Source organism: Dendropsophus ebraccatus, chromosome 1 (genome assembly GCF_027789765.1).
Source record: "Dendropsophus ebraccatus isolate aDenEbr1 chromosome 1, aDenEbr1.pat, whole genome shotgun sequence".
Classification (NCBI taxonomy): Eukaryota; Metazoa; Chordata; class Amphibia; order Anura; family Hylidae; genus Dendropsophus; species Dendropsophus ebraccatus.
The window spans coordinates 20,263,994-20,289,227 of record NC_091454.1 but is presented as its reverse complement, the minus strand read 5'-3'; the positions used below and the strand labels follow the sequence as shown (position 1 = coordinate 20,289,227).

Sequence of the window (25,234 nt, the reverse complement as noted above, 5' to 3'; positions counted from 1 at the left end):
ACTGGAGCCAGCTGCCCCAATTACTGTGTTGTGCCGGAACCAAACAGCCGATCGATGGGGATGCTGGGTGTCGTTTTCCCACTGATCAATGATAGATGACATGTCTGCGGTGTCCCACTAGGGGTGTTACTATTCACACCCTTCGCAAAAGTCTGTACTTTTTGTGGGCCTAGTATAGTAAAAGTAGTATTAAGAGTTGACCACTAGATGTCGCTGTATTATGTATTTATGTATGGAAGCTGTAAAGCTGAAGGATGGCAAAGGGTTATTGTGTTTATGTGTGTACCAGAATCTATGAACCAGTAGGAGTTCTGCTATCTTCTCTCCTGTCACCTCTTCTCTCTAGTCTTCTGTTGCACTCTTTTCACCCAATCACAGCGCACCCTACAGGCTGTAGAGGAAGTTAGTCCCTTGGGTGGGGGAGAAGCAAGAATTCGGGACAAAGTGGAGAAAGGACGCAAACTATATAGCTCTCCACAGTGGTCTTGTCTGGGCCCTGGCCTTCTGCCAGGTCTCCGAAGTTCAGTCTTAGCCAGTGCCCCACATGGGTAGGGTGCACACTGTCACCAACTTTCCCTTACTAACCCACACAAAGTACTATGCAGTGTTAAACCTCTCAGGAGAGGACCAGCCAAAAGATCCCCTCAACCCACGCTGTGGACAAGGAGAAGTCACAGAGCAGGATAGTATCCAATATAGAGCCACAGAGCTAGGAACTGATCCAGGTGGAGCAAAGTTGCAGTAAGCCTATGAACTCCATCTCGCAGCATGGGTGTCAGCAGGGAACCCTCAGCATTCCGCTCAGCCCAGGTAACAAGGTCTGGGGCCTGTGTTACCCATTAGTACAGGTCGACCAACGCTAGTGGGCATAAGGTGGTATAAAGACTAGAATAAAGGTCAATACACAGGCACAGGTGTTCTTCTTCTTCTACAAGTATTTTATTATATCCTCCAACATCCCGGCAGAGCACATTTTTACATGGGTTGAGACCCTCACGGCATCCTCCTCTACTACTCTACCTCAGCACAACACTCTCAACACAACTATCTCCTACTCAGCAATTATCTCACAGATCTGGTTGTCTTACGTTCAAGTCTGTATTGGAACTTTTGCCAAGTGTATATCCAAGATCTCCTGTATTACCTGCTGCACATTTGCAAGTAGTAAACCAAGTCAACGTTATCTCAGAGTCTGTGATCATTCATCACTACCTACACAGCATATACACCGTGACCTTGGGACACTACCCCTTTCTGTGGTTGGCGGGTCCTACTATCCAGGAGGGTCATTACACTGCTCTGGCCATCCGTGACATTTACCCAAGGAGCCCGGTAGCAACCCGGCAGGACACTGACCACAGGGAAAAAGGGTACAACCGGCCTTACACACTAGAAGCAGGCGTGCCATCACACCTGTGTGCCCACCTGGCACTGGTGTCACATAACAACATAATAAGGTCCAGCTGTATCTCGGCCATCCACCACCCTACAACACCTAGCAAGTGACCAGCTGTCCTCCGATCTAACACCGTACGGGGGCACACCACACGTCCTCTGGATAGCTCATTATATTTTGCCTGAAAAACCCCTTTAAAAGGGTAACTATCAGCAGTTAGGCAAATCTAACCTGCTGATATCCCCTTATTGTGCATAGGGCACTGAGGAGGAAGATATGTCTCTTACCTTCCCCCTACCAGAGCGCTGATCTAGCCACCCACTACATTAATTATCATTACAAGGAGGAGGCTGGCTTGCGCTCTGGTGGGGGGCAGTGCTCCTAATGGTGCTCCGGACCGAGGGTTACATGGCTAACAGCATGGGAACAGCACCGAAGAGGAAGGCAAGATACATATGTTCCTCCTCGGTGCCCCATACACAATAGGGGGCTATGTCTCTTACCTTCCTCCTCTGTACTGTGCCCATGCATAATCAATAGAGTGGTCGGCTGGATCGGAGCTTCAGACCGAGGATTACACTGCTAACAGCACAAGAACGGCACTGAGGAGGAAGGTAAGACACATACCTTTATCCTCACTGCCTTCTGCGCAATAGGGGGCTGTCAGCAGGTCAGATTTGTCTAAACTGCCAATAGTTCCCCTTTAAAATCCAATCACGTCATATGCGGTACTATAGAGGAAGAACTAAAAAAGAAAGGAAGAAAAAAAAATAACTAAAACTTTACTAACAGTCGAACAAACAGCAGTATTTAAAAAGGTGAACTAACGCGTTCCAGGCAAAGTAGGTCTGAAATGCATCAGCATTAGGCTGGGTTCACACTAGGTTTTTGCAATCCGTTTTTTTTTCGTCCTTTTTTTGCAACAAAAAAAAATGAAAAACGGAGGAAAAACAGATGTGTGTGCATCTGTTTTGATTAGTTTTTCCATTTATTTCCATTATAAAAAAAAAACCCAGATCAAAACGGATGGGTTTTTTTTTTTTTTTTTTAACGGACCCAAAAATTAGGTTGACTACGTTTTTTGTGTACGTTAAAAAAACGGATACGTTTTAATCTGCCTTTTTATAATGGAAATAAAAAAACGGATGCACACACATGCAACCGTTTTTTGCAGAAAATGGATGAAAAAAAACGGATTGCGAAAACCTAGTGTGAACCCAGCCTTATCCTTCCTGTGATAATACCGCAATGTGTTTGACCGTCAGCAAAGTTTGGATTCACATGTAGAGAGTTGCTGGATTTTCCTTACAGGGTTGTCTAAGATGGTTCTGACCAGCACGTCTGAAATGCGCCGACTGAGGGCGGCCATCCACAATGATGCAAGTTTCACCTCCCTGTCGCTCTGAATACTCTGCTCCCGGCCAGGTAAGATCCGCTGGGTCACTGCAACCTGTCACTTCAAAGTCTCCTGGTCAACCATTCACAGACGACAGAGAGACAAGGACATTTATGGCTTTTGGAGACGCATATAAATAAGGAAGAGATTTTTATTGAGACTTTTCCTTTTCTCCTTTAAAATTGAAATGAAAGGAGGTCATCCGGTTTGCTGATCCCTTCGTCTGCTTTATGCTGATCTTGGACGGTCCTCCTGCTAGAAACCACAAGAACAATGTGCTGAATAGGGATAGTGCTGTTTATACTGGATGTGCCATTACTAGAGTCCTTAAAGGGAATGTGTCACCTAAATTTTCTTTTACTGATTAGAATCAGATATTAAAACTTGTTCTTTTATTCTAATCTGTTTATTTTCTGACTTAATTTTTTTAATTTCACTTTTTGTACATATGGCCTAGGCTGTTCTTAACAGCATTTAGTGACATGCTTTACAGCAAGACTCATGGACATAGACTACAATAGACAGACTCTGCCTCCTTGAAATGTATGGGAAACATTAGTGAGAACGCTCTGTGACCTTTGAATGGGTCATTTCATAGGGAGCTGCTATGGCCTTCTCTATCTACTGGTGTCACATGTTGCTGTAATTCTGTACAGATCACTTTACAGCAGCCTCCTCTTATCACCACAGACACAACAGAAAGCTTAGCTGAGCTGTTTTAGCCCCAGTGGTAAAAATGAAAACGGCAAGATAGAATTATTTTAGATTTTTATATTATTCTGTATATAGGACATTGAATAATAAACTGATTGTTGGGGGTCCCCCACCATTCCCAAAAACGGTCAGAAAACTGAATGAAAGACGTGCACTTTGTGTTTGCAGCCTGTGTTCCATGCATTTCTATGAGTCCAACAAGTAGTTTGGCGCTCTAATAGGCGGCCCTATAGAGAACAATGGCAGTGTGGACATGGTGTGCACCATTCCGGAAACAATGAATGGTGCACAAAGGTTAACACCCCCCACCACCAACGACCAGTTTGTTATCCTCTCTCCTATGGACAGGGCATAATTTAAGATAGGAATAGCAGGTTGCATTGTATACGCTATTGTCCAGCTCCATCATTAGTGGTGGTGGATCCATTAACCATGAAAAAGTTCCCAATGGACCCAATTGACTTTAATGGACTCTTTTGGATCCCCATCGTGAATCATCCCCCCCCCCCCCGATCATGTATTCAGGTCTGCAGGGTTTTCTACCTGTTGCACTACCCACCCCTTGGTCCACCTTACTGTTGTACATATCACCTCCAGGCTTCTGTAATAGTCTTGCTAGTCCGATAAGAACTACAGGATGACGTTCTCTATGCGTCAATGAGACAACTGCAGGATGCTTAGTTAATTAGGAAAAAAAAAAAAAAAAGTCTTCCTCTGCAATATAAAGAAATGTGGCTGAAGAAGTTCATCTGGGAATTATAAAACTTTCTGCAAGCCGGGCTATAAAAGAGCTGAGCCACGGGGAACAGAAACCAAAATCATCGCATCAGCCACTTGCTGAGAACAATGAGATATTGTACAAAGCAGAGAGGCCACTCATATACCTGTTCCTGAAGGTGACCGTCTACTGACAGCTATTGCTCCTTATAAATATGCACGCTCTGATAAGATGAGCGTGCATATAATATCCTTTGAGAACAAAACACCTCCGTATACCCAAGACCTCTCCATAGACGACGACCCAAGACCTCTCCGCAGGCGACCCAAGACCTCTCCGCAGGCGACCCAAGACCTCTCCGCAGGCGACCCAAGACCTCTCCGCAGGCGACCCAAGACCTCTCCGCAGGCGACCCAAGACCTCTCCGCAGGCGACCCAAGACCTCTCCGCAGGCGACCCAAGACCTCTCCGCAGGCGACCCAAGACTTCTCCGCAGGCGACCCAAGACCTCTCCGCAGGCGACCCAAGACCTCTCCGCAGGCGACCCAAGACCTCTCCGCAGGCGACCCAAGACCTCTCCGTAGACCTAAGACTTCTCCATAGACCTAAGACTGTCGCCTGATCCCACTAGAATAGGTGGGTTTGGCGGACTTTGCTCCTTCGTAGGATACCTTTAGACTTAGGCAAAACACCAATGGTTACCATGCTCTGGGCTGATGGGAGTTTGATTCTATAACCCGGTGGCCCACAAGATGATGTTCCCATAACATTTCGATGAGAGGAAAACCCCAAGGGGCACTTCCATAATACGAGTTTCGCCTTAGGCACCGATCAGATTTATAAACAGGTTATCCTGCTCCAGTCTGGGCCTTTGTGCAGGTAGAAACAAGTTTTACAAGTTCCCCTTCTCCGTAAGGTTACACAAAAACAAAGACAATTTGCAATAAAACAAGAATATGAACAGTAGTCATAGCTACAGAATGTATCGGGAGCAGCCAAAGTCCGCACCGCTAATACCTACTACTGAAGCCATACACAATAAGCAAATACACAGAGTAAAGAAAAGCAAAATGTACATAGAGACAATATCTGCTGCCTATACCTATAGCTGCTCATTGTACACTTAATATTACAGTGCTCTGTGACTACAGTCAGCTTGGGAGTCAGACCCAGTGACATAGCTACCATGGAGGCTAACCATGCAGTTGCAATGGGGCCTGTGTGGCAGAGAGGCCTGGGGCGAGCCCCAGCGAAGCATGGTCTGCCACCATGGTATGGCTCACCACCTACCTCCCCGCAAACAGCTGCTGGCAGCTAGAGCATGCCCACAACACTCTGTCAGCTGTATATCATGCTCAGAGCTACAGAGAGTGGCAGATAGGGGGACAAATTACGATGGCTGTTTGCAAAGTTATAAAATCATATTTTCTTTATAAGCTCAAGAGTCAGAAATGGTGCAAAGCTGCAGTATGCACAGGTCCTCTCTCCACCCTGCCTTCTCCCTGGCATGGTTGATGTACAGGGTTTGGCTTCTAGCACTGAGCCAGTGCTATCAATGGTGGGGAGGAAGAAGGCATGTATGCTGCAGCAGCTCAGTTCCACCTCTATGACACTTGAGCTTAGAAGGAAAACTTGATTTCATAACTTGGCAAACAGCCATCAGCTAAGAGACAGGTATCATTTGTGATGTCTCCCTATCAGCTGTCTGCAGATCTGACCATGATATTAGAGCAGAAAGATTCCCTTCTATGGAACTTAAGCAAAAAAGTAAATTTGGCATTGAACACTTGGGGTTTTCTTCCTCTAGTTCATGATGTCGCTGCTGTGATAGAATCTCAGTTCTTGGTTTTATTTTCATAACCATGTTCCTGTTTTCAGATTTCGCAAGTCTATTAACTGGTACAACCAGACTGATGCACACAGCTTACTTTCTATAGCAGGGGTACTCATGTGGGGAAAAAACCTTTCAAATCAACTGGTGTCAGAAAGTTATACAGATTTGTAATTTACTTCTATTTAAAAATCTCAAGTCTTCCAGTAATTATGAGCTGCTGTAAGTCCTGCAGGAAGCAGTGTATTTTTTCCAGTCTGACACAGTGCTCTCTACTCCTATCACTGTCCATGATAGGAACTGTCCAGCGCAGGAGAGGTTTTCTATGGGGATTTGCTCCGACTCTGAACAGTTCCTGACATGGACAGGGGTGGCAGCAGAGAGCACTGTGTCAGACTGGAAAGAATACACCACTTCCTGCAGGACATACAGCAGCTGATAAATACTGTAACACTTGAGATTTTTAAATACGGTTCAGGGAAGAAAAAGAGTGCTGCTCCTCACACCTATGGCTGATACTAGTGCCTCTCGGCTGCATAAGAAACATCAGAATTCTGTATGTGAATTGATCAAGCCACACTGCCCCATGTACCGCGTGCAGGTATCTGATACACATGGGTCCCTACACTAAGTCCACACTGTGCCAGTCAGCGACCACCACCCCCGCAGGCGTGCAGTGTCAGGGAAGGGAGGCCATGGAACGGCCCTGCAATCCCCATGCCACAGGACCAGACCCAAAAATGCCACACCAAAACCCAGCCAGCACCACCGGCGGAGGAAGCTGCCCCCAAACAGCACCAGTCTGGATAAGGTATTGCACTCACCATAGCTATCAAAGATAGAATGGGACAGACAGGAGGGATTAAAACCATGAGCACTCAGGTGTCTCCTGCTAATTGCGGTGATGTAGGTCTCACCAGGAGGAGTGCAAAACACGGAGAAAAGAGAGAAACAAAATACGCTTCAGGGAAGAAAAAGAGTGCTGCACCTCACACCTATGGCTGATACTAGTACCTCTCGGCTGCATAAGAAACATCAGAATTCTGTATGTGAATTGATCAAGCCACATAGCCCCATGTACCGCGTGCAGGTATCTGATACACATGGGTCCCTACACTAAGTCCACACTGTGGCAGTCAGCGACCACCACCCCCGCAGGCGTGCACAGTTCCATGGCCTCCCTTCCCTAACTGTGCACGCCTGCGGGGGTGGTGGTCGCTGACTGCCACAGTGTGGACTTAGTGTAGGGACCCATGTGTATCAGATACCTGCACGCGGTACATGGGGCAGTGTGGCTTGATCAATTCACATACAGAATTCTGATGTTTCTTATGCAGCCGAGAGGTACTAGTACCAGCCATGGGTGTGAGGTGCAGCACTCTTTCTTCCCTGAACCGAGATTTTTAAATAAAAGTAAATTACAAATCTATACAACTTCCTGACACCAAATGATTTGAAAGAAAAAACATATTCGCTGAAGTTCCCCTTTATTTGTCACTTTCTTACCGCCCAAGTTTAGTTGCCCAACATACATATACACACACTTACCAATCTATCTATAAAAAAAACCTAAATGGGTCACTATTGTTTCTCACTCCATTGACAAAATATTGGCTGCTGTGAACAATGTCTGTATTGTGTGGATGGCGTCTGCTGGGCAGCGGCGGTTTCTCCCTACTATTCGTTCCGTTCCAAAAACAGCAAACAAGGAAATACTCTAATAGTCTGGGACTACAACATATGTAGTGGATATCAATACTGCACCGTGTAATAACTGGCACCAGGTTCTAAAGTGCTTATAAGCCATAGATGAAAGTCACCTAGTGCAACAATTTTTGCAGGATCGACCAACCATCTAATAGGGATGTCCTAAGTCTCCTCCAACAGAAGATGATGGAGGAAAGAAGAGCATTTTCTTCACCAGCAGTAGCACAGCGCACTGCATGGTTCCAGTTCCTCTTGTTGGCACAGAAGCTTGATGGTTGCAGTATACACTAGGCCCTATGGAAGAATTAAGGGGGAGATTTATCAAACTGGTGTAAAGTAGAACTGGCTTAGTTGCCCCTAGCAACCAATCAGATTCCGCCTTTCATTTTTCAAAGAGTCTGTGAGGAATGGAAGGTGGAATCTGATTGGTTGCTAGGGGCAACCGAGCCAGTTCTACTTTACACCAGTTTGATAAATCTCTCCCTAAATTTTTCTTGAACACAACTAGAAGCAATCATGTCAGTGTCCCCTTCACCCTGCCCCTTAGAAAGTGTGAACAGAGTCTTAGTAGGAAGAGGGCCTCTTCCACATCCGGCCTTTTTCTCGAGACTACGCCACAGGACAGTACTAGCCAGACCACACTGTAGGCCTCAAGACAGTTAAGGCCCCTATTATGTTGGACTCTTAACGCGTTGGTATTTAACACAGTCCTCCTAGTCCTTGTTCTAGCCCTCCTTCGAAGTTGAGACCACCACAACCTAAGCTTTGTTCAGAGATGGTGTATCTCACACCCCCAACCAGCAGACTCCTGCCTATGCCTACTCATTGATGGCTCATAAATCTCCAGCAGTCCCTACCCTACGTGAAGGTCCATCAAAACACTCAAAGGGACCCTCTAAGAGACACTATAGAGTCCTCGTCACACTCTTCCAACCCATTGAGGTGAACAATTCACTCCGGCCTCCAGTCCATCAACACACCACAGACAAGCCATGTCCGAAAGGTCTCCATAGATAGAAAAAAGCTGAATAATCCTGCCTTTTAGTGGATTAAGTAATGTGGATGGCTTCCTGACACCGACAGACGAAGATGGGGGAGAAAAGGATGAGGCATGTACATCAGGCCATGGGATCCTACGGCCCTTGAGCTGTTACAAAACTACATTTCCCATCATGCCTGGACAGCCAAAGCAAAGCTTTGGCTGTCCAGGCATGACGGGAATTGTAGTTTTGCAACAGCTGAAGGCCCAAAGGTTCCCCACCCCTGCTGTAAATACAGTAGACATAGACTGCCTACACTTCTGTGAATATTATAATATACAATATAGGGCAATGATTATTTTACGAGACTGTAAAAAAGAGCTGCGTATTTACCTCTATATATAAAGTCCCAGATTAGATAGTAACTCACACCCAGCTATGTGGGCAATGTTACACAACTCCAAAGTGCACATGAACACAGATTTATACTGGCTCTAGTCCTGCCCGGGACATGACACCAAGTAACCCGACCAAAGCTCATCTGTTCACCTCCGGGGGAAACCCACAGGGCGTAGGGAAGGCTAATATCATACCACAACTCACAGCTCTATAGATGATGATGACCTATTTAACAGGTTGCAAACTCCTCCGTCCTGGCAATTCTGGTGCAGAAGAATTTTAGTCAAAGAACATAAAAACTGCAGATTATGTAGCTACATCTATTACTATAGGAGAAGGTCTTGGTGGCAGAATGACTTAATATTAAAGGGATATGTCCACCTGTAAGCACTAAAGTACACTGTAGGAGTAAACTGATTCTGTACTAATCCTGAGTTACATACTGTATTATACTCTAGAGCTGTACTCACTATTCTGCTAATGGGGTCACTGTGTACATACATTACATTACTTATCCTGTACTGATCCTGAGTTACATCCTGTATTATACTCCAGAGCTGCACTCACTATTCTGCTAATGGGGTCACTGTGTACATACATTACATTACTTATCCTGTACTGATCCTGAGTTACATCCTGTATTATACTCTAGAGCTGCACTCACTATTCTGCTAATGGGGTCACTGTGTACATACATTACATTACTTATCCTGTACTGATCCTGAGTTACATCCTGTATTATACTCCAGAGCTGCACTCACTATTCTGCTAATGGGGTCACTGTGTACATACATTACATTACTTATCCTGTACTGATCCTGAGTTACATCCTGTATTATACTCTAGAGCTGTACTCACTATTCTGCTAATGGGGTCACTGTGTACATACATTACATTACTTATCCTGTACTGATCCTGAGTTACATCCTGTATTATACTCCAGAGCTGCACTCACTATTCTGCTAATGGGGTCACTGTGTACATATATTACATTACTTATCCTGTACTGATCCTGAGTTACATCCTGTATTATACTCCAGAGCTGCACTTACTATTCTGCTGATGGGGTCACTGTGTACATACATTACACTACTGATCCTGAGTTACATCCTGTATTATACTCCAGAGCTGCACTCACTATTCTGCAGGTCGAGTCACTGTGTACACTAAACAAGATTATAATATATATATATATATATATATATATATATATATATATATATATATATATATAATTCTTAACCATTATATCTGTTACTGTTTTATTCCGTTTGCGATGACCTTAGTTGATCTGTGATTCATAGAGAAAACACATCCAGAGTAATCCTCTCTATTGTATTCTGTATTTGCATAACTGTGAAGGAACATGGAAATGACACCGTACTATGATCACAGAGCGGGGAGCCTTTACCAGTCTTGTCATGGAAGATGATGAGAAGTCACAGAACGTCGCCTTCATCTCTCCATCCAGGACTTATGGTTCTTAATGACAGATCAGACAAGAGACAAGATTCCTGTAATACTTTACTTATGTCTTTAAGATTTCCAGCACATCATGTTCCTGGGTAACTCCGCACTCACGCATATATTATATTCTGTTCTAGTACCAAGTCGTCTTGCTTAGACCCTTCCCTTGGTCTAGGAGCCCCGGAGGCTCAGACTGATGGTCCAGGGGTTCAGACTGATCACCACATCTTAGAAGCACCCAATGGCTCAGACTGATGGCCTGGTCCTGTAGGCCCAAAGGGCTTAGAGTGATGGCTGGGACCTGGAGCCCTAAGGAGCTCAAACTGACATCCAGGTCCCAGTGGTTTAGGCTGATGGCCTGGTCCTGTAGGCCCAAAGGGCACAGAATGATGGCCGGGGACCTGTAGGCCCAAAGATCTCAGAATGATGGCTGGGACCTGTAGGCCCAAAGATCTCAGAATGATGGCTGGGACCTGTAGGCCCAAAGGTCTCAGAATGAGCGGGACCTGGAACCCAAAAAAGCTCAAATTGACATCTAGGTAACAGTGGTGGCCTGGTCCTGGACGCCCAGGGACTCAGACTTATGGAGAGACCCCATCAGCCCTGGGGGTTCTTTCTGAGGCCAGGTTGTGTAGGCCCAAGGTGCTCAGACTGGCTGCCAGGTCCCAGAGGAGCAGGTAACAGCCAGGTCCAAGGGGCAAAGGCTGTCAGGAAGACACCATTGACCCTGAGGGTGAAGACTGATGGCCAGGTCCTGCAGGCCCAAAGGGCTGAGAATAGTGTCCGAAGACTTGGGAGCTCAAGCTGGCAGCCAGGTCCCAGGGGCTTAGACTGATGGTGAGACCCCATTGGCCTTGGGTGCTCAGGCTGATGACGAGGTCCTGTATGGCAAAGAGTGATACCCATGTTCTAGAGGATTAGGACTGATGCCCAGGGGCACTAAAACAAATGTATGTCCTGGAAACTTGACCTTGAATTCCAAAGAATTCAGATGGGCACCCTGGGGGCTCAGACTGGTGCCAAGATCCTGGAATCCCAGAAGCACAGATAGGCCTCCAGGTCCGTGAGCTCAGATTGATGGCAGAATCTATCATAGCTAATACAGAGAAGAAAAGACCCAGACCTCCTATGGCAGCTGTGTATACCATATATGTGTGACTATCTCCCATTCCTCAGTAGAACAGATCACCTCTGCTACTGGGACACCGAGGCGTTTCAGATGACTCTTACAGTAAATACACGAGAAAGGGGACTATGGCTGTGACGTACGGGCGATTTGTCCTATTACTCCCTTTCTTTACAGACAGCTCCATAGAGAATGAATGGGACTGTATCAGGCCGGCCATCAGTGTCCTGTTACACTGGGATCGATAGAAACATGACATTAGATACACCCACACACATATACAGGGCTGAGGTCTATTAACCTCCCATAATCCACATAGTTCTAGATCAGATAGTGACAAGGTCCAGACACATTCAGAGCGCTATGAGGCCCTGTATACCTGCACGTATATCAGCCATGACTTTGTACAATTTCCTATAACACAGCAACAACCCCAGGCTGGAGGCCCCCTGTAATCCCAGAGGGACCCACACTCTAGTAGCTTTGTATATACAGTTAATGACCTGTATACAAAGCTAATTACATTTAATAAGGACGAGTTCACACCCTGCAGATCAAATCTGCATATATTATCAGACGTGTAACTTACGGCCATCGTAATGAGAAGGATACGGCATTATAGAGGGGAACGGGAACTCGTATTATACTGCAACCATGTAATGGATTCAATGCAGTCTGCTGACACTTGTAGTGTCGGACTGACCCACCAGAGTACCGGAGAACCCTCCGGTGGGCCCCCAGCTTTGGAACTTGCACTAACACTGACTGACACGTCGTTTCTCACAGGTTCTTCATTGGTGGGCCCCCAGGATCATTTCCTTTGGCGGGCCACAGATACTCCAGTCCGACACTGGCCACTTGTATCTACCAGGGTTGGTGGGTGGTATACTGTGAAGACCCTGGTGACACCACCTCTCTATGGAGCCTGTAATGCCTCGCTGGCAAAATATGAAGGAGACTAAAATCTTAGGTCACTGTTGTAGAATTCAGACCCCACCGATGGCCTTTTAGGAGCCCCGTTCTTTCAGATCAACTGGTTTTATAGAGTTATATAGATTAGTAATTTACTTCTATTTAAAAATTTCAAGTCTTCCAGTACTTATCAAGTGCTGTATGTCCTGCAGGAAGTGGTGTATTCTTTTACAGTCTGATACAGTGCTCTCTGCTTCCACCTCTGTCCGTGTCAGGACCTGTCCAGAGCAGGAGAGGTTTTCTATGGGGATTTGTTACTACTCTGGACAGTTCTAACAGCAGAGAACTCTGTCAGACTAGAAAGAATACACCCCTTCCTGCAGGACATACAGCAGCTGATAAGTACTGGAAGACTGGAGATTTTTAAATAGAAATAAAATGACAAATCTATATGACTTTCTAAAACCGATTGATTTGAAAGAATAAGATTTTCGCCGGAGTACCCCCTTTAAATATTACCGCCAATAACGCACAATATAGTACTGCCATAAGGGCAAGTATAATGTTCAATACAAGGAAACCAAGGAAAAGTTCACTTATATTTTATTATCTCTACTTGCAAAGTCAAATCTGATTTCTATTATAGAACGTCCTTACGTCCGTCACCTAGTGACATTCCAATACTGGAAACTGGGTTCTGCCCAATCCTCATGTATCCTAATAAAATATAATGACTCTATAATAGCCTATGAGATTATAATCCAGCATACCTATGGAAATCCCGAGCTCTAATGACGGCCATGACATCATCAGTACTCCTTAGTCACTGGAAATCCTGAGCGCCATTGCACTGACAAAGAACAAGAGGAGGCCTCACCTCTCACCAGTCACTGTGACAAGTTATGCCGACCGGTCTCATTCCTAGGATTTTACTCACAAAGGAATTTACAATAAAAATAAAATAATCAGGCGAGATAACTGTATTATTAATGCACTGCTTAATTATTCATGCTTGCAGCGTGCTGGAAAGTGGAGCGCTTTGTCTGCTTCGTGTTAACGGGAACAAAAACGGTTCGCAAGTAAAATGTTTGTGTGTGGTCAAATGTATATAGGACGTGGAGCGGGACATTGGGACTTGTTAACCTACACCAGGGATGGGGAACCTTCGGCCCTCTAGCTGTTGCAAAACTACAATTCCCATCATGTCTGGACAGCCAAAGCGAAGCTTTGGCTGTCCAGGCATGATGGGAATTGCAGTTTTGCAACAGCTGGAGGGTGGAAGGTTCCCATTTCCTAACCTACACCAAGCCCCATTGTTATTAGGCACCAGGCATCACGGGAACGGTAGTTTTACAATAGCTGGATAGACGCAGGTTGTGCGCCCCTGGCCTACAAACCACGAAGGCTTAAAGGGGTACTCCAGCTGGGGGAAAAAATCTTTCAAATCAACTGGTGACCGAAAGTTCCAGAGATTTGTAATTTACTTCTATTAAAAAAATCTCCAGTATTCCAGTACTAATCAGCTGCTGCATGTCCTGCAGGAAGTTGTGTATTCTTTCCAGTCTGGAGAGTAGGAGAGGTTTTCTATGGGGATTTGCTACTACTCTGGACAGTTCCTGACATGGACAGAGGTGTCAGCAGAGAGCACTGTGTCAGACTGTAAAGAATACACCACTTCTGTGTCAGTACAGTCGCGCGAAGATTTAAACCAATTTCGAAGTCCGTTCCTTGGTACATTGTCTGTATACACGGACTGTGCAGGGAACATGTGCGATCCCCAGAATACCAAGAGCGGGTACATATCCGCCTTTGGTCCTTTGCGGCATTCCATTGGACTGTGGATTCCAGATGAATGCAAATCCAATAACCATAAGGATTATTTAAAGGGGTACTCCAGGCTGGGTTTTTTTACTGTATGGCCCTCCCCAGTTCCAGAGCCGGGTCCCGGATCGCGCCGCCCCGTTCCCATGTCCTGCAGCCCTCCCGCTGGCTCAAGGCCGCTCAGCCATTCAGCGGTCGTAGCCGGGTCCCGCCTCAGCCGCTGAAAGATTGAGCTGCCTTGAGACATCAGGCCTCAAGCCGCAGCTTAGACCAGGAGCCGGCAGCGGGACGGGAGAACGGGGTGGCTGGAACCGGGGAGGTAAGTGGATGGCGGCATCTATATCCACCCCCTCCCTGGCCATACAATAAAAATACCCATAGCCCTGGGGACCCATTTAAAGGGATATTCCCAACCTGGACTTTTACAGCATATGTGATAAGAGTCTAACAAATGTAGGCCCCATCTCTGCAACCTGTATCTATGTGAAGGATGAGACACCACCAACCCACCTTGTTGAGGCTGCATCAGAATGGATGGTTAGCAGTATGTTCTGCATTAATTCAAGCGGAATTCCGCGGCAGAACCCCATCTGTCTCAGTGTGCCGTAGCCTGTCTATGGGAAAGCGCGCACTCCTCTGCTGTCACATGTCACAAGTGACATGTCACTTTTTTGAGCGGAGAGCGGCGTCCGCAAAAGAGCACGCGCTCTCCCATAGACGGGCTATGGCACACTGAGGCAGGCGGGTTTCCGCAGCAGAAAGTTCCGCCGCTGTGTGAGCATACCCTAAGGTAGTCCTACAGGTAGGACCTACAGAAGCAGATGAGTAGCAGAACCACACTGGAGTGGAAGTGGCCAATTGGGAAGGGTTGTCCAGGCTTAGAAAAACATGGCTGCTTTCTTCCAAAAACAGCACCAATCCTTGTCCTCAGTTTGGGTGTGGGATTTTGCAGCTCCGTTCCATTAAAGTGAATGGAGCTGAATTGTAATACCACACACCTCCTGAGCACAGGGGTGGCACTGTTTTTGCAAGAAAGTAGCTGTGCTTTTTCTAATTCTGGATAGCCCCTTTAAGAAATGTGGCATGATTCCAGTCCATTTACTTTGCACCTAGTAGGGCACAAAGTATATTGAGTCTACCATCAGACTAGATGCGTCATAAAGTAATTTAAAGGAGAACTTCTTCTGGACCTTGCCCAGATTAAAGTGTTTGTGGTGCCAGACAATGAACCTTGACTTAGCTCCTGACCTACTTAGAGAGCAAAACATCCATTACTAAAGGTGCCCATACACGTGAGATGGCCACCAAAGAAACATATTGGGGGAGATTTATCAAACATGGTGTAAAGTGAAACTGGCTCAGTTGCCCCTAGCAACCAATCAGATTCCACCTTTCATTCCTCACAGACTCTTTGGAAAATCAAAGGTGGAATCTGATTGGTTGCTAGGGGCGACTGAGCCAGTTTTACTTTACACCATGTTTGATAAATCTCCCCACCAAATGAATGAATGCATGAATGCTCACTTTGGCTGAGCTTTCATGTGTTCTAGATGGAGAGAGGATGGATGAGCTGCTGCCAGACTTTGTCGCTGGCTTATGTCTCTATTGAGCAATTGAAGACATTCGACTGGTCCTGCCAAAGTTAGGTTTTGCCAACTATTTCTAAGGTACATCAAAGCCTTAAAGGGCTTATGCAGGATAAGAAGACACAGCTACTTTCTTCTAAAACAGCGCCACCCCAGTCCTCAGTGTGTGGAATTACAATTCTGCTCCATTCACTTCTATGGAACTGAGATGCAATACTGAGGACAAGAGCGGCACGGCTTGTGGAAGAAAGTAGTAATGTTTCTCTTACCCTGGATAACCCCTTTAAGACATAGAAACATATAAAATTGTTGGCAGAAAAAGATAACATGGTTTGACTAGTCTGAGATTATCATTTTAGGATAGATAAATGTTTATCTCAGACAATTAAGGCCCTATTCCACCGGACGATTATCGTTCGCATAATCGTTAACGATTAACGATCTCAAACAACCGCTATTGCGAAAGACCTGAAAACGTTCACTCATTTCCATGGAACGATAAACGTTACTTATGATCGTATTTGCAATCGTTTGTTCTTCGTTATTTCTTCGCTATTGTGTTCGTATCTACTGCGAACGACCGAACGACGTCTTATTCAATGGAAACGTTTTGCGAACGAGCAACGATAAAAATAGGTCCAGGTCTTATAAAGCGATCAACGATTTCTCGTTCGGTCGTTAATCGTTAACTGCATTTCAACCAAATGACTATCGTTTGGATTCGAACGATTTAATGATAATCTGAACGATAATCGTCCGGTGGAATAGGGCCCTTAGGGCGTTATTACACGGGCCGATGGGGGCCTGATAATAACTGTAAATAAGCATGATCTGCTAGCTCGGCACTTATTTACTGGGCCTTTTCCACGGCCGATGTCCTTGCAGCCCTTGCTTAAACTTTATACATTACCTATCCATGCTGCAGGGCTTCTCTTGCGGTCTTCTTCGCCCCGGGTCCTGCGCGCTCCAGCTTCAGAGCGGCCTGTCTCAGCTGACAGGCTGCTCAGGCAATCACTGGCCAGTGATTGGCTGAGCGGCCTGTCAGCTGAGACAGGCCGCTCTGAAGCTGGAGCGCGCAGGACCCGGGGCGAAGAAGACTGCAAGAGGAAGCCCTGCAGCCTGGATAGATAATGTAAATCATCAGCCGCCGACCGCGCACCGCTATTACACGTAGTGATGCACGGTCGGCGCCCGACAATTATAGGTTCAAACCTATATCAGCGATCAGCCGTTGATCATTGTCATCGGCTGATCGTTGTATTTATTCCACGGATCGATAATCGGCCAAATCGGGCCGATTATCGCTCCGTGGAATAGGCCCTTTATCGTAGGTTTTCCCAACCACCTCTGCTGGAAGTTTGTTCCAAGTATCTACTACTCTTTCAATAAATTAATATTGCGGCTAGTCTGCCTCTTAACTGATGCATAGCGAAGCTTAGGCTGTCCAGGCATGATGGGAATTGTAGTTTTGCAACAGCTGGAGGGACAAAGGTTCCCCATCCCTGGCATAGACATAGCTACCTCCAATGCTATCTTCCCTCAATACCGCCGCCCTATTGGTAAGTTTGTTAAGTACAGATTTAGACTGTTGTTTTTACATAGTGTGATGGTCTCAATAGAAAAACCAAAACAATAACCATCATAGACACCAGGCTTCAAGGAGGAGGGGGCGTATCCTTGATTATGTTTGGCCATACTACAGACTCACCGTCCAAAAACAGAAACATAGGTTTCACTTACGAATCTGTATTGTATTCTTGGAAAAAGAAGAAGGATTTGGAAGAACTCCAAGTCGCCATAAAGCGGGATGCTGCTGCTCAATGACATCATATATGGAACATGTAGACACCCACCGGGTCATATACCATGCCCATCTCTGAGCAGGACGTCATCATCATATTGGCAAAAACCAAAATCTTGCAAACCTCAGATTCCTAGACAGTGAGCAAGAAGCCAAGTATAGAGCATCCGGGCATGCCAGCACATTGGCACGGAGACATGCCAACTCAGAAGTGACTAACCCCCTCAAGTTAGGATGCACAATCCCAAACCACTTCTCAAGAAGAGGAAGCCGAGGTGTCACCGGAATCAATAGCTTTCCATCAAGTTGATGAAATCTTCGACTAACCAGACTCAGGGGCATTACGTACGACCGCAGTATATGGGTCACAGCTTGCCAACGTTAAAAATCCTCAAAACGTGGAGTTCCCCTTTAAATAATTCATCAGGATGCCAGTCATTTCTCCGCCTTCGCCTATTAACGTGCTTGGCGTACAGTAGTAAATCCCCCTCCGGAAAAAAAAAAGGTGAATTAAAAGGAAATGATTGATGTCAGAGAAAGTCCCACACCGAGCAATCAGTACCAGTCGCAGATGTCAGCGGCGTATACCCTCATGACACAGCATGACATCATGTTTACCCAGACCTTTTCTCTATATACTCCTCATTCCCCCCCCCCTTATGTCAAAGTACAGCTGAGCCCATCGCTAAAGATTCACCGGTTAACCCTCTAAGGCGTCAGATCGCACGACAACAACCCCCACCGTCTCCGGAGGGATTGCACTCCCCACAATGATGTGTTGTCCAGATACATTATTTATAGCATCCCCTATGAATATGCACAAGGCAGCAAACAAGGAAGCCTGTGTGTGTGTATATATATATATACATCTTATATAGAATATGGATACAATGTATATAGAATGTTCACAAAACAATGAAAAAGAAACATAAACACTGACCTGGATAAATGTTTCAAGATCTGCTTCTTGATAATCCCAGCCATGGTGGAGATCTTAAGGAGCAAGGGGGGGAGGAGGAGGTGGTGGTAGGATCTTAGAGGGGTTCCTCATCTATAGACTGGGGGTCCCTCCATAGTCACAGGCTGCAGAGGGAGGGAGAGTCAGTGACACAGGGTCCAGGAGTGAGGAGCACACACACAGCACCATCACACAGCCTCCATGTTAGCTGCAGCATTACCTAGAGACAGGCAGCAGGGGGCGGTGCAGAGTGACTCATGCTGGGGAGTGGCAGAGGGCTGCACAATAGGAGGGGGAGGGATAACCCTTTCATGGCCTGCCTGTGCTGCCTCACAAGGAGGAGGGGGAGAGGGGATGGCTATTCTTTAGAGAGGAGGCACCAGGAGAGGGAAGGGGCTGGGAAGCAATTTTGAGGACAACTTCACTTTCACAATCAGAAGAGATATGGAAGCTGAGCTATAGGGAGATGTTTGCAGGGGGTCTTCGTACTCCAAAGCTGTTTTTCCAGTTATTTCGTAACGTGACGTAGCAGTCACCTGTATTATAGAAAGACAGCTCCGCAGGGACAAAAGAAGTAATTTTTGCAGTCTGTTTAACGTATCTGCCTTATGGCAAAAAAAACTGTTTTTCTGTACGTTAAAAAGTAACCATTTAAAAACAAATCCATTAAACGGACAGCAGTGTGAACCCAGCCTTAGGGTATATTCTGCATTATCTGGCTTCCCTAAGGGGTTAACCAGAATTAGAAAAATATACGAACGTTTTTGTTTGTTTTATTGGGAACAGTGCCACAGTTATCTACAGTTTGGGAGTGGTATTGCAGCTCGGTCACATTGAAGTATATTGAGCAGCGGTGTAATACCCACACACAACCTGAGGACAAGTGTGGCGCTGTTTTCGGTAGAAAGCAGCTATTCTTTTTGAATACGGATGTCAAAATCCGCCGCAAAGTGTAAACATACTGTTAAGGCCTTTTCCAATCGTTTAGCGAGGGCTGCAGGGACATCGTTACCGATGTCCTTGCAAGCCCTTGTTTCATACTTTAACTGGCGGCGGTCCTGGCCAGTGATTGGCTGAGCGGTCTGTCAGTTCAGACAGGCCGCTCCGAAGCTGCTGCGCGGGATCGGGAGAAGGAGAAGACCTGCGCCTGGACAGGTAATGTATGATGTTTGTAAAATCGTCGGTCGCCCTCCACGCCCGCTATTCCACGTAGCGATGCGTGGATGGCGACCGATTATTTTAGGTTTGAACCTAATTGTACGATCAGCCGATGACACGATCAACGGCTGATCGTTCTCTTTATTCCACGGAGCGCTAATCAGCCGATTCGGCCGATTATCGCTCTGTGGAATAGGCCCCTTAGGGTCCATTTACACAGAAAGATAATCTGCCAAAGATTTGAAGCCAAAGCCAGGAATGGATTTGAAAAGAGGAGAAATCCCAGGCTTTCCTTTTATGACCTGATCTCTGTTTACAGTCTGTTTCTGGCTTTGGCTTCAAACCTTTGGCAGATAATCTGTCAGATAATCTTTCTGTGTAAATGGACCCTTATACTGCAGATTAGGTGGACGTTAGTGTTATGGTTTTTGTGTGCTGTTTGCACTCCAACCGGATTTATAGTTGTACCCGCCAATCCTTGGTTTCAAACTCTATTGTTTGGGGGAAAGTGAGAAAAAAACAATATACAATAGATATTTGGCTAATCCTAACAAAGCTCCAATATCTTATATGTAATGTCCACAATTAGTGTTGAGCAAACCTGTCAAACTGTTTGGGTTCAGCAACGTTCTCCGAACCAGAATGCACTGCATTTAACTTGGAGGCAGTTGGAGGCAGCCCTAGGAAGTCCTGGAAAGCATGGATACATTAGGGCGGGTTCACACATAACTGATCCGCAGCGGATTTCATGCTGCAAATATGCATCCTCTGCCAATCAGTGTGCTGCCCCTCCGCAGGATGCATATTTGCATGTTATGAACAACGGACGTGTGAATAAAGCCTCAGTTTTAGCCTCTGTCTACCGCTACCATTCAAGAAGTAAATCCCACAGGAATTACACTTTAATATTGTATGATCTGCGTCAGGAGTAAGTCTTAGCTGCCGAGCAAATTTCCATGAATATTACGGCTAAAACATCACAGCTACTAAAGCCTGCCATTACAGATGCCTATAGAACGGGGGGGGGGGCTTCAGCTGTTGCAAAACTACAATTCCCATCATGCCTGGACAGCCAAAGCTTTAGCTTAGCTGTCTAGTCATGATGGTAATTGTAGTTTTGCAACAGATGGAGAACTGCGAGTTTGACACCCATGTCCCCTATCAGGGATGATGGGGAATCCCTTGGCCCTCCAGCTGTTGCAAAACTACAATTCCCATCATGCCTGGACAGCCGAAGCTTTAGCTTTGGCTGTCCAGGCATGATGGGAATTGTAGTTTTGCAACAGCTGGAGGGCTGCAAGTTTGACTCCTGTGCTATAAAGGTTGTTTAAGTTTTTGACTATATACTAATAAGTTACTCAGCTTCTTCCGTGCATACCTCACATTAGATTGTGAACCCCACCGGGACTGATGACTATCTCCGTATAATGCTGCGGGATATGTAGATAATAAAGAAAGAAACAAAAATAACATATCTCAGATTCCTTCTGCATGTAAAGGGAGGGATCCTGAAAATGTTATTATGTGAAAAGCCTATTCCCATGGTAAAAGGGGAGAAAAAAAATATATATTTTAACTTAGCTGCTGCGTGTCCTGCAGGAAATGTTCTCTTTTCAGTCTGACACATTGCTCTCTGCTGCCACTTGTGTCCATGTCAGGAACTGCCCAGAACAGTAACAAAGAAACACATAGAACAATAGAACACATAGAAAACTTCTGCTCTGGACAGTTCCTGACATGGACAGAGGTGGCAGCACAGAGCACTGTGTAAGACTGGAAAGAATACACCACTTCCTGCAGGACATACTGCAGCTGATAAGTACTGGAAGATTTTTTAATAGACGTAATTCACAAATCAGTATAACTTTCTGATATCAGTTGATTTCTCCAGAGTACCCCTTTAATCATTTATGATATAGCCATATGTATTATAATGCATTGTAGTGCCGCACTGATGACTGCCTATACTTGCACTGTCTGTCTTCTTTGTTGTTGTGGTGACGGCAGACAGTGGATTGCCATATCCTGCCATTGTCGGTGGCCTCTTCCTGACTGACAGGCTGCAGTAGGAGTGCTGATGTAAGGGCAATATGGTGGTGCTAAGCATTGTGCTGTGGCATTGCTGCATAGTAGAAGAATATATATATATATATATATATATATATATATATATATATATATATAGGGAAATTTATCAAACATGGTGTAAAGTGAAACTGGCTCAGTTGCCCCTAGCAACCAATCAGATTCCACCTTTCATTCCTCATAGACTCTTTGGAAAATGAAAGGTGGAATCTGATTGGTTGCTAGGGGCAACTGAGCCAGTTTCACTTTACACCATGTTTGATAAATCTCCCCCATATCCATAGTATATGTTATTAAAGGGGTACTCCAGCGAAAATCTTTTTCTTTTAAATCAACTGGTTTCAGAAAGTTATATAGATTTGTAATTTACTTCTATTTAAAAATCTCCAGTCTTACTTATCAACTGCTGTATGTCCTGCAGGAAGTGGTGTATTCTTTCCAGTCTGACACAGTGCTCTCTGCTGCCACCTCTGTCCATGACAGGAACTCTCCAGAGCAGCAGCAAATCCCCATAGAAAACCTCTCCTGCTCAGGACAGTTCCTGACATGGACAGAGGTGGCAGCAGAGAGCACTGTGTCAGACTGGAAAGAATACACCACTTCCTGCAGGACATACAGCAGCTGATTAGTACTGGAATACCTGAGATTTTTTAAATAGAAGTAAATTACAAATCTACATAACTTTCTGAAACTGGTTGATTTGAAAGAAAAAGATTTTCGCTGGATAACCCCTTTAATAGTGGGACCCCCCCAATCTAAAGATCATGTCCTGTAAAATAAATAGCGCATACTGCGCATGTCTGGCTAGTATTTCATTCACTCTCTATGTATCTTCTGAACGTTGCTGAGCTCAGCCCCATAGAGACTGAATGGAGCTGGCCGGGCATGCGTGGTGCGCTTCAACCTAAGCTGGTGTTAGGTGCCCAGGGGGCACCTCATGCAACCCGCACTGAGTTTCATGCCAGGAGAAATTTTTATTTTTGTTTCCAGGATTGGTGGGGGTCCCAGCAGTTGGACCCCCATTGATCAGCTGATCTATTCTATCTTATGGATATGGGATAGCTTGTGGGATAATAACTTTAAGGACCACTTTAGGGGGTTATCCAACGCTACAAAAACATGGCCACTCTTTACTAGAGACAGCACAACTTTTGTCTCCAAGTTCAGGTGCGGTTTGCAATTAAGGCTATATTCACACATCCTGTTCCTGTCCGCAATTGCGGATCCGCAGAAAAATAGGACCAATGTATTTCAATGGACCCATACACACATCCGTGTTGTGTACTGGGCTGCAATCCGTTCCGCAAAAAAAAAAGGACAGACCCTAGTACGGACAGTAACTGACACATCCAATACAACTCTATGGGGTCCGTATTTTACGGATGCAATACGGATGCAATACGGATGCAATACGGATGAAAATTTGCGGATTGCTTACGGATTCAAAATTGCGGATTGGAAAATATACTGACGTGTGAATAGACCCTAAGCCCCATTCACTTTAATGGAACTGAGTTGTGGTACGTTTACACAGAGAGATTTATCTGTCAGATCTTTGAAGCCAAAGCCAGGAACAGACTATAAACAGAGAACAGGTCATAAAGGAAAGACTGAGATTTCTCCTCTTTTCAAATCCACTCCTGGCTGTGGTTTAAAAATATCTGTCAGATATATCTGTCTGTGTAAACGCACCATTACAAAACCTGCACCCAAACTGGAGCCAAGAGAGGTGCTGTCTCTGGAAGAAAGTGGCCATGTTTTTGTAGCGCTAAATAATCCCTTTAAGGACCACTTGGGAAAGACGTAAGGTAATAAATTCAACTGCAATGTCTTTGTAAGTAACACCTCTGAAATTTCTGTCACCTCATAGAGAAGGCCCCCCCCCCTCGAATTCTACAAGGACATGCATTGTCTGTCTTCCCCATAGAAGACCAAGCACCTATGAGGGACTATCCCTTTAAGGACTTGTCAGATATTATACTATAATGAACCTCCGAGAACACCCAGATCAGATGTAGTTGGTGTTAGTCATCATCTGCCTGTAATGGATGTTATTGCAGCGTCTTCTCCTCTTACACATGACGCATGCGTTCGCTCACTGCGAGTGAATTGGCATGACATCATGACTCATGAGACGCCACGGTCTATCGGATTAAAGGGGGCGTATAGAGGGGTCATCCTCCATAGCAATTGTTGCTCTGGAGGAGTATGCAGCAATACTGGATAAGGTAATATAACCTGTAGGGGGCGCACCGGGACCTGAAGGGGGTTTACACATTAGTCTGACCAATATTATAAAGCAGGGGTAGGAAACCGTGGCTATCCAGCCGCTGCCAAACTACAACTCCCATCATGCCCGGACAGCCGAAGGCTGTCCGGGCATGATGGGAGTTGTAGTTTGGCAACAGCTGGAGTGCTAAGGTTCCCTACCCCTGATATAGATGATGTGTGACACTATAGGTGAGATTTATCAAACATGGTGTAAAGTGAAACTGGCTCAGTTGCCCCTAGCAACCAATCAGATTCCACCTTTCATTCCTCACAGACTCTTTGGAAAATGAGAGGTGGAATCTGATTGGTTGCTAGGGGCAACTGAGCCTGTCTCACTTACACCATGTTTGATAAATCTCCCGCTATGTGTGGGCCGGTTACAGAGTTTGCCAAGGTGACCATAAACCAGATGACCTGACATTGCCATCCACTACCTGCGGCGACTGTTGCTAAGCAACAACTGAAACCTATGCGGACTTTGCCTTAAAAACAAGAGTTCATGACGAGTCCTTGACAAAATTTTTAGAATTTATTCCATTATAGTTACCAGGCAGTTTCCAATTAGTTGCAGTACCGCTGTTTCACCACTGTAGGCAGTAGATTTGCTCTATAGCACAGAAGGCCAGTGGTGTCAAAGCTGCAAAACTACAATTCCCATCATGCCTAGAGGAGCAAACTTTTATTGTAGGAAACACCCACTCTGTATACAAAGGGGGTTGTCGAGGATTAGAAAAACATATCCGCCTTCCTTCAGAAACAGCTCCACTCTTGTTTTTTAGTTTCAGTGTTTGTTTTTTGCAGCTCAGTTCCGTTTAAAGGGATACTCCGGTGAATTTTTTTTAAATTTCAAATCAGAAAGTTATATGGATTTGTAAATTACAACTATTTAAAAAAAAATTCAGTCTTCC

At 45.4% G+C, this 25,234-nt stretch overlaps 1 protein-coding gene across 1 annotated transcript in view; it reads right to left on the bottom strand.

Moving 5' to 3' along the window:
* The window catches only part of BLTP3B (bridge-like lipid transfer protein family member 3B), a 62,993-nt gene extending 43,955 nt beyond the window's left edge, over positions 1 to 19,038 (bottom strand). Inside the window, exon 1 of the mRNA XM_069968728.1 lies at positions 18,795 to 19,038. Coding sequence (XP_069824829.1) covers positions 18,795 to 18,838 — 44 coding nt within the window. The 5' untranslated portion in view covers positions 18,839 to 19,038. The remainder of the gene's footprint in view (positions 1 to 18,794) is intronic.
* Between the last annotated feature and the right edge of the window lie 6,196 nt (positions 19,039 to 25,234).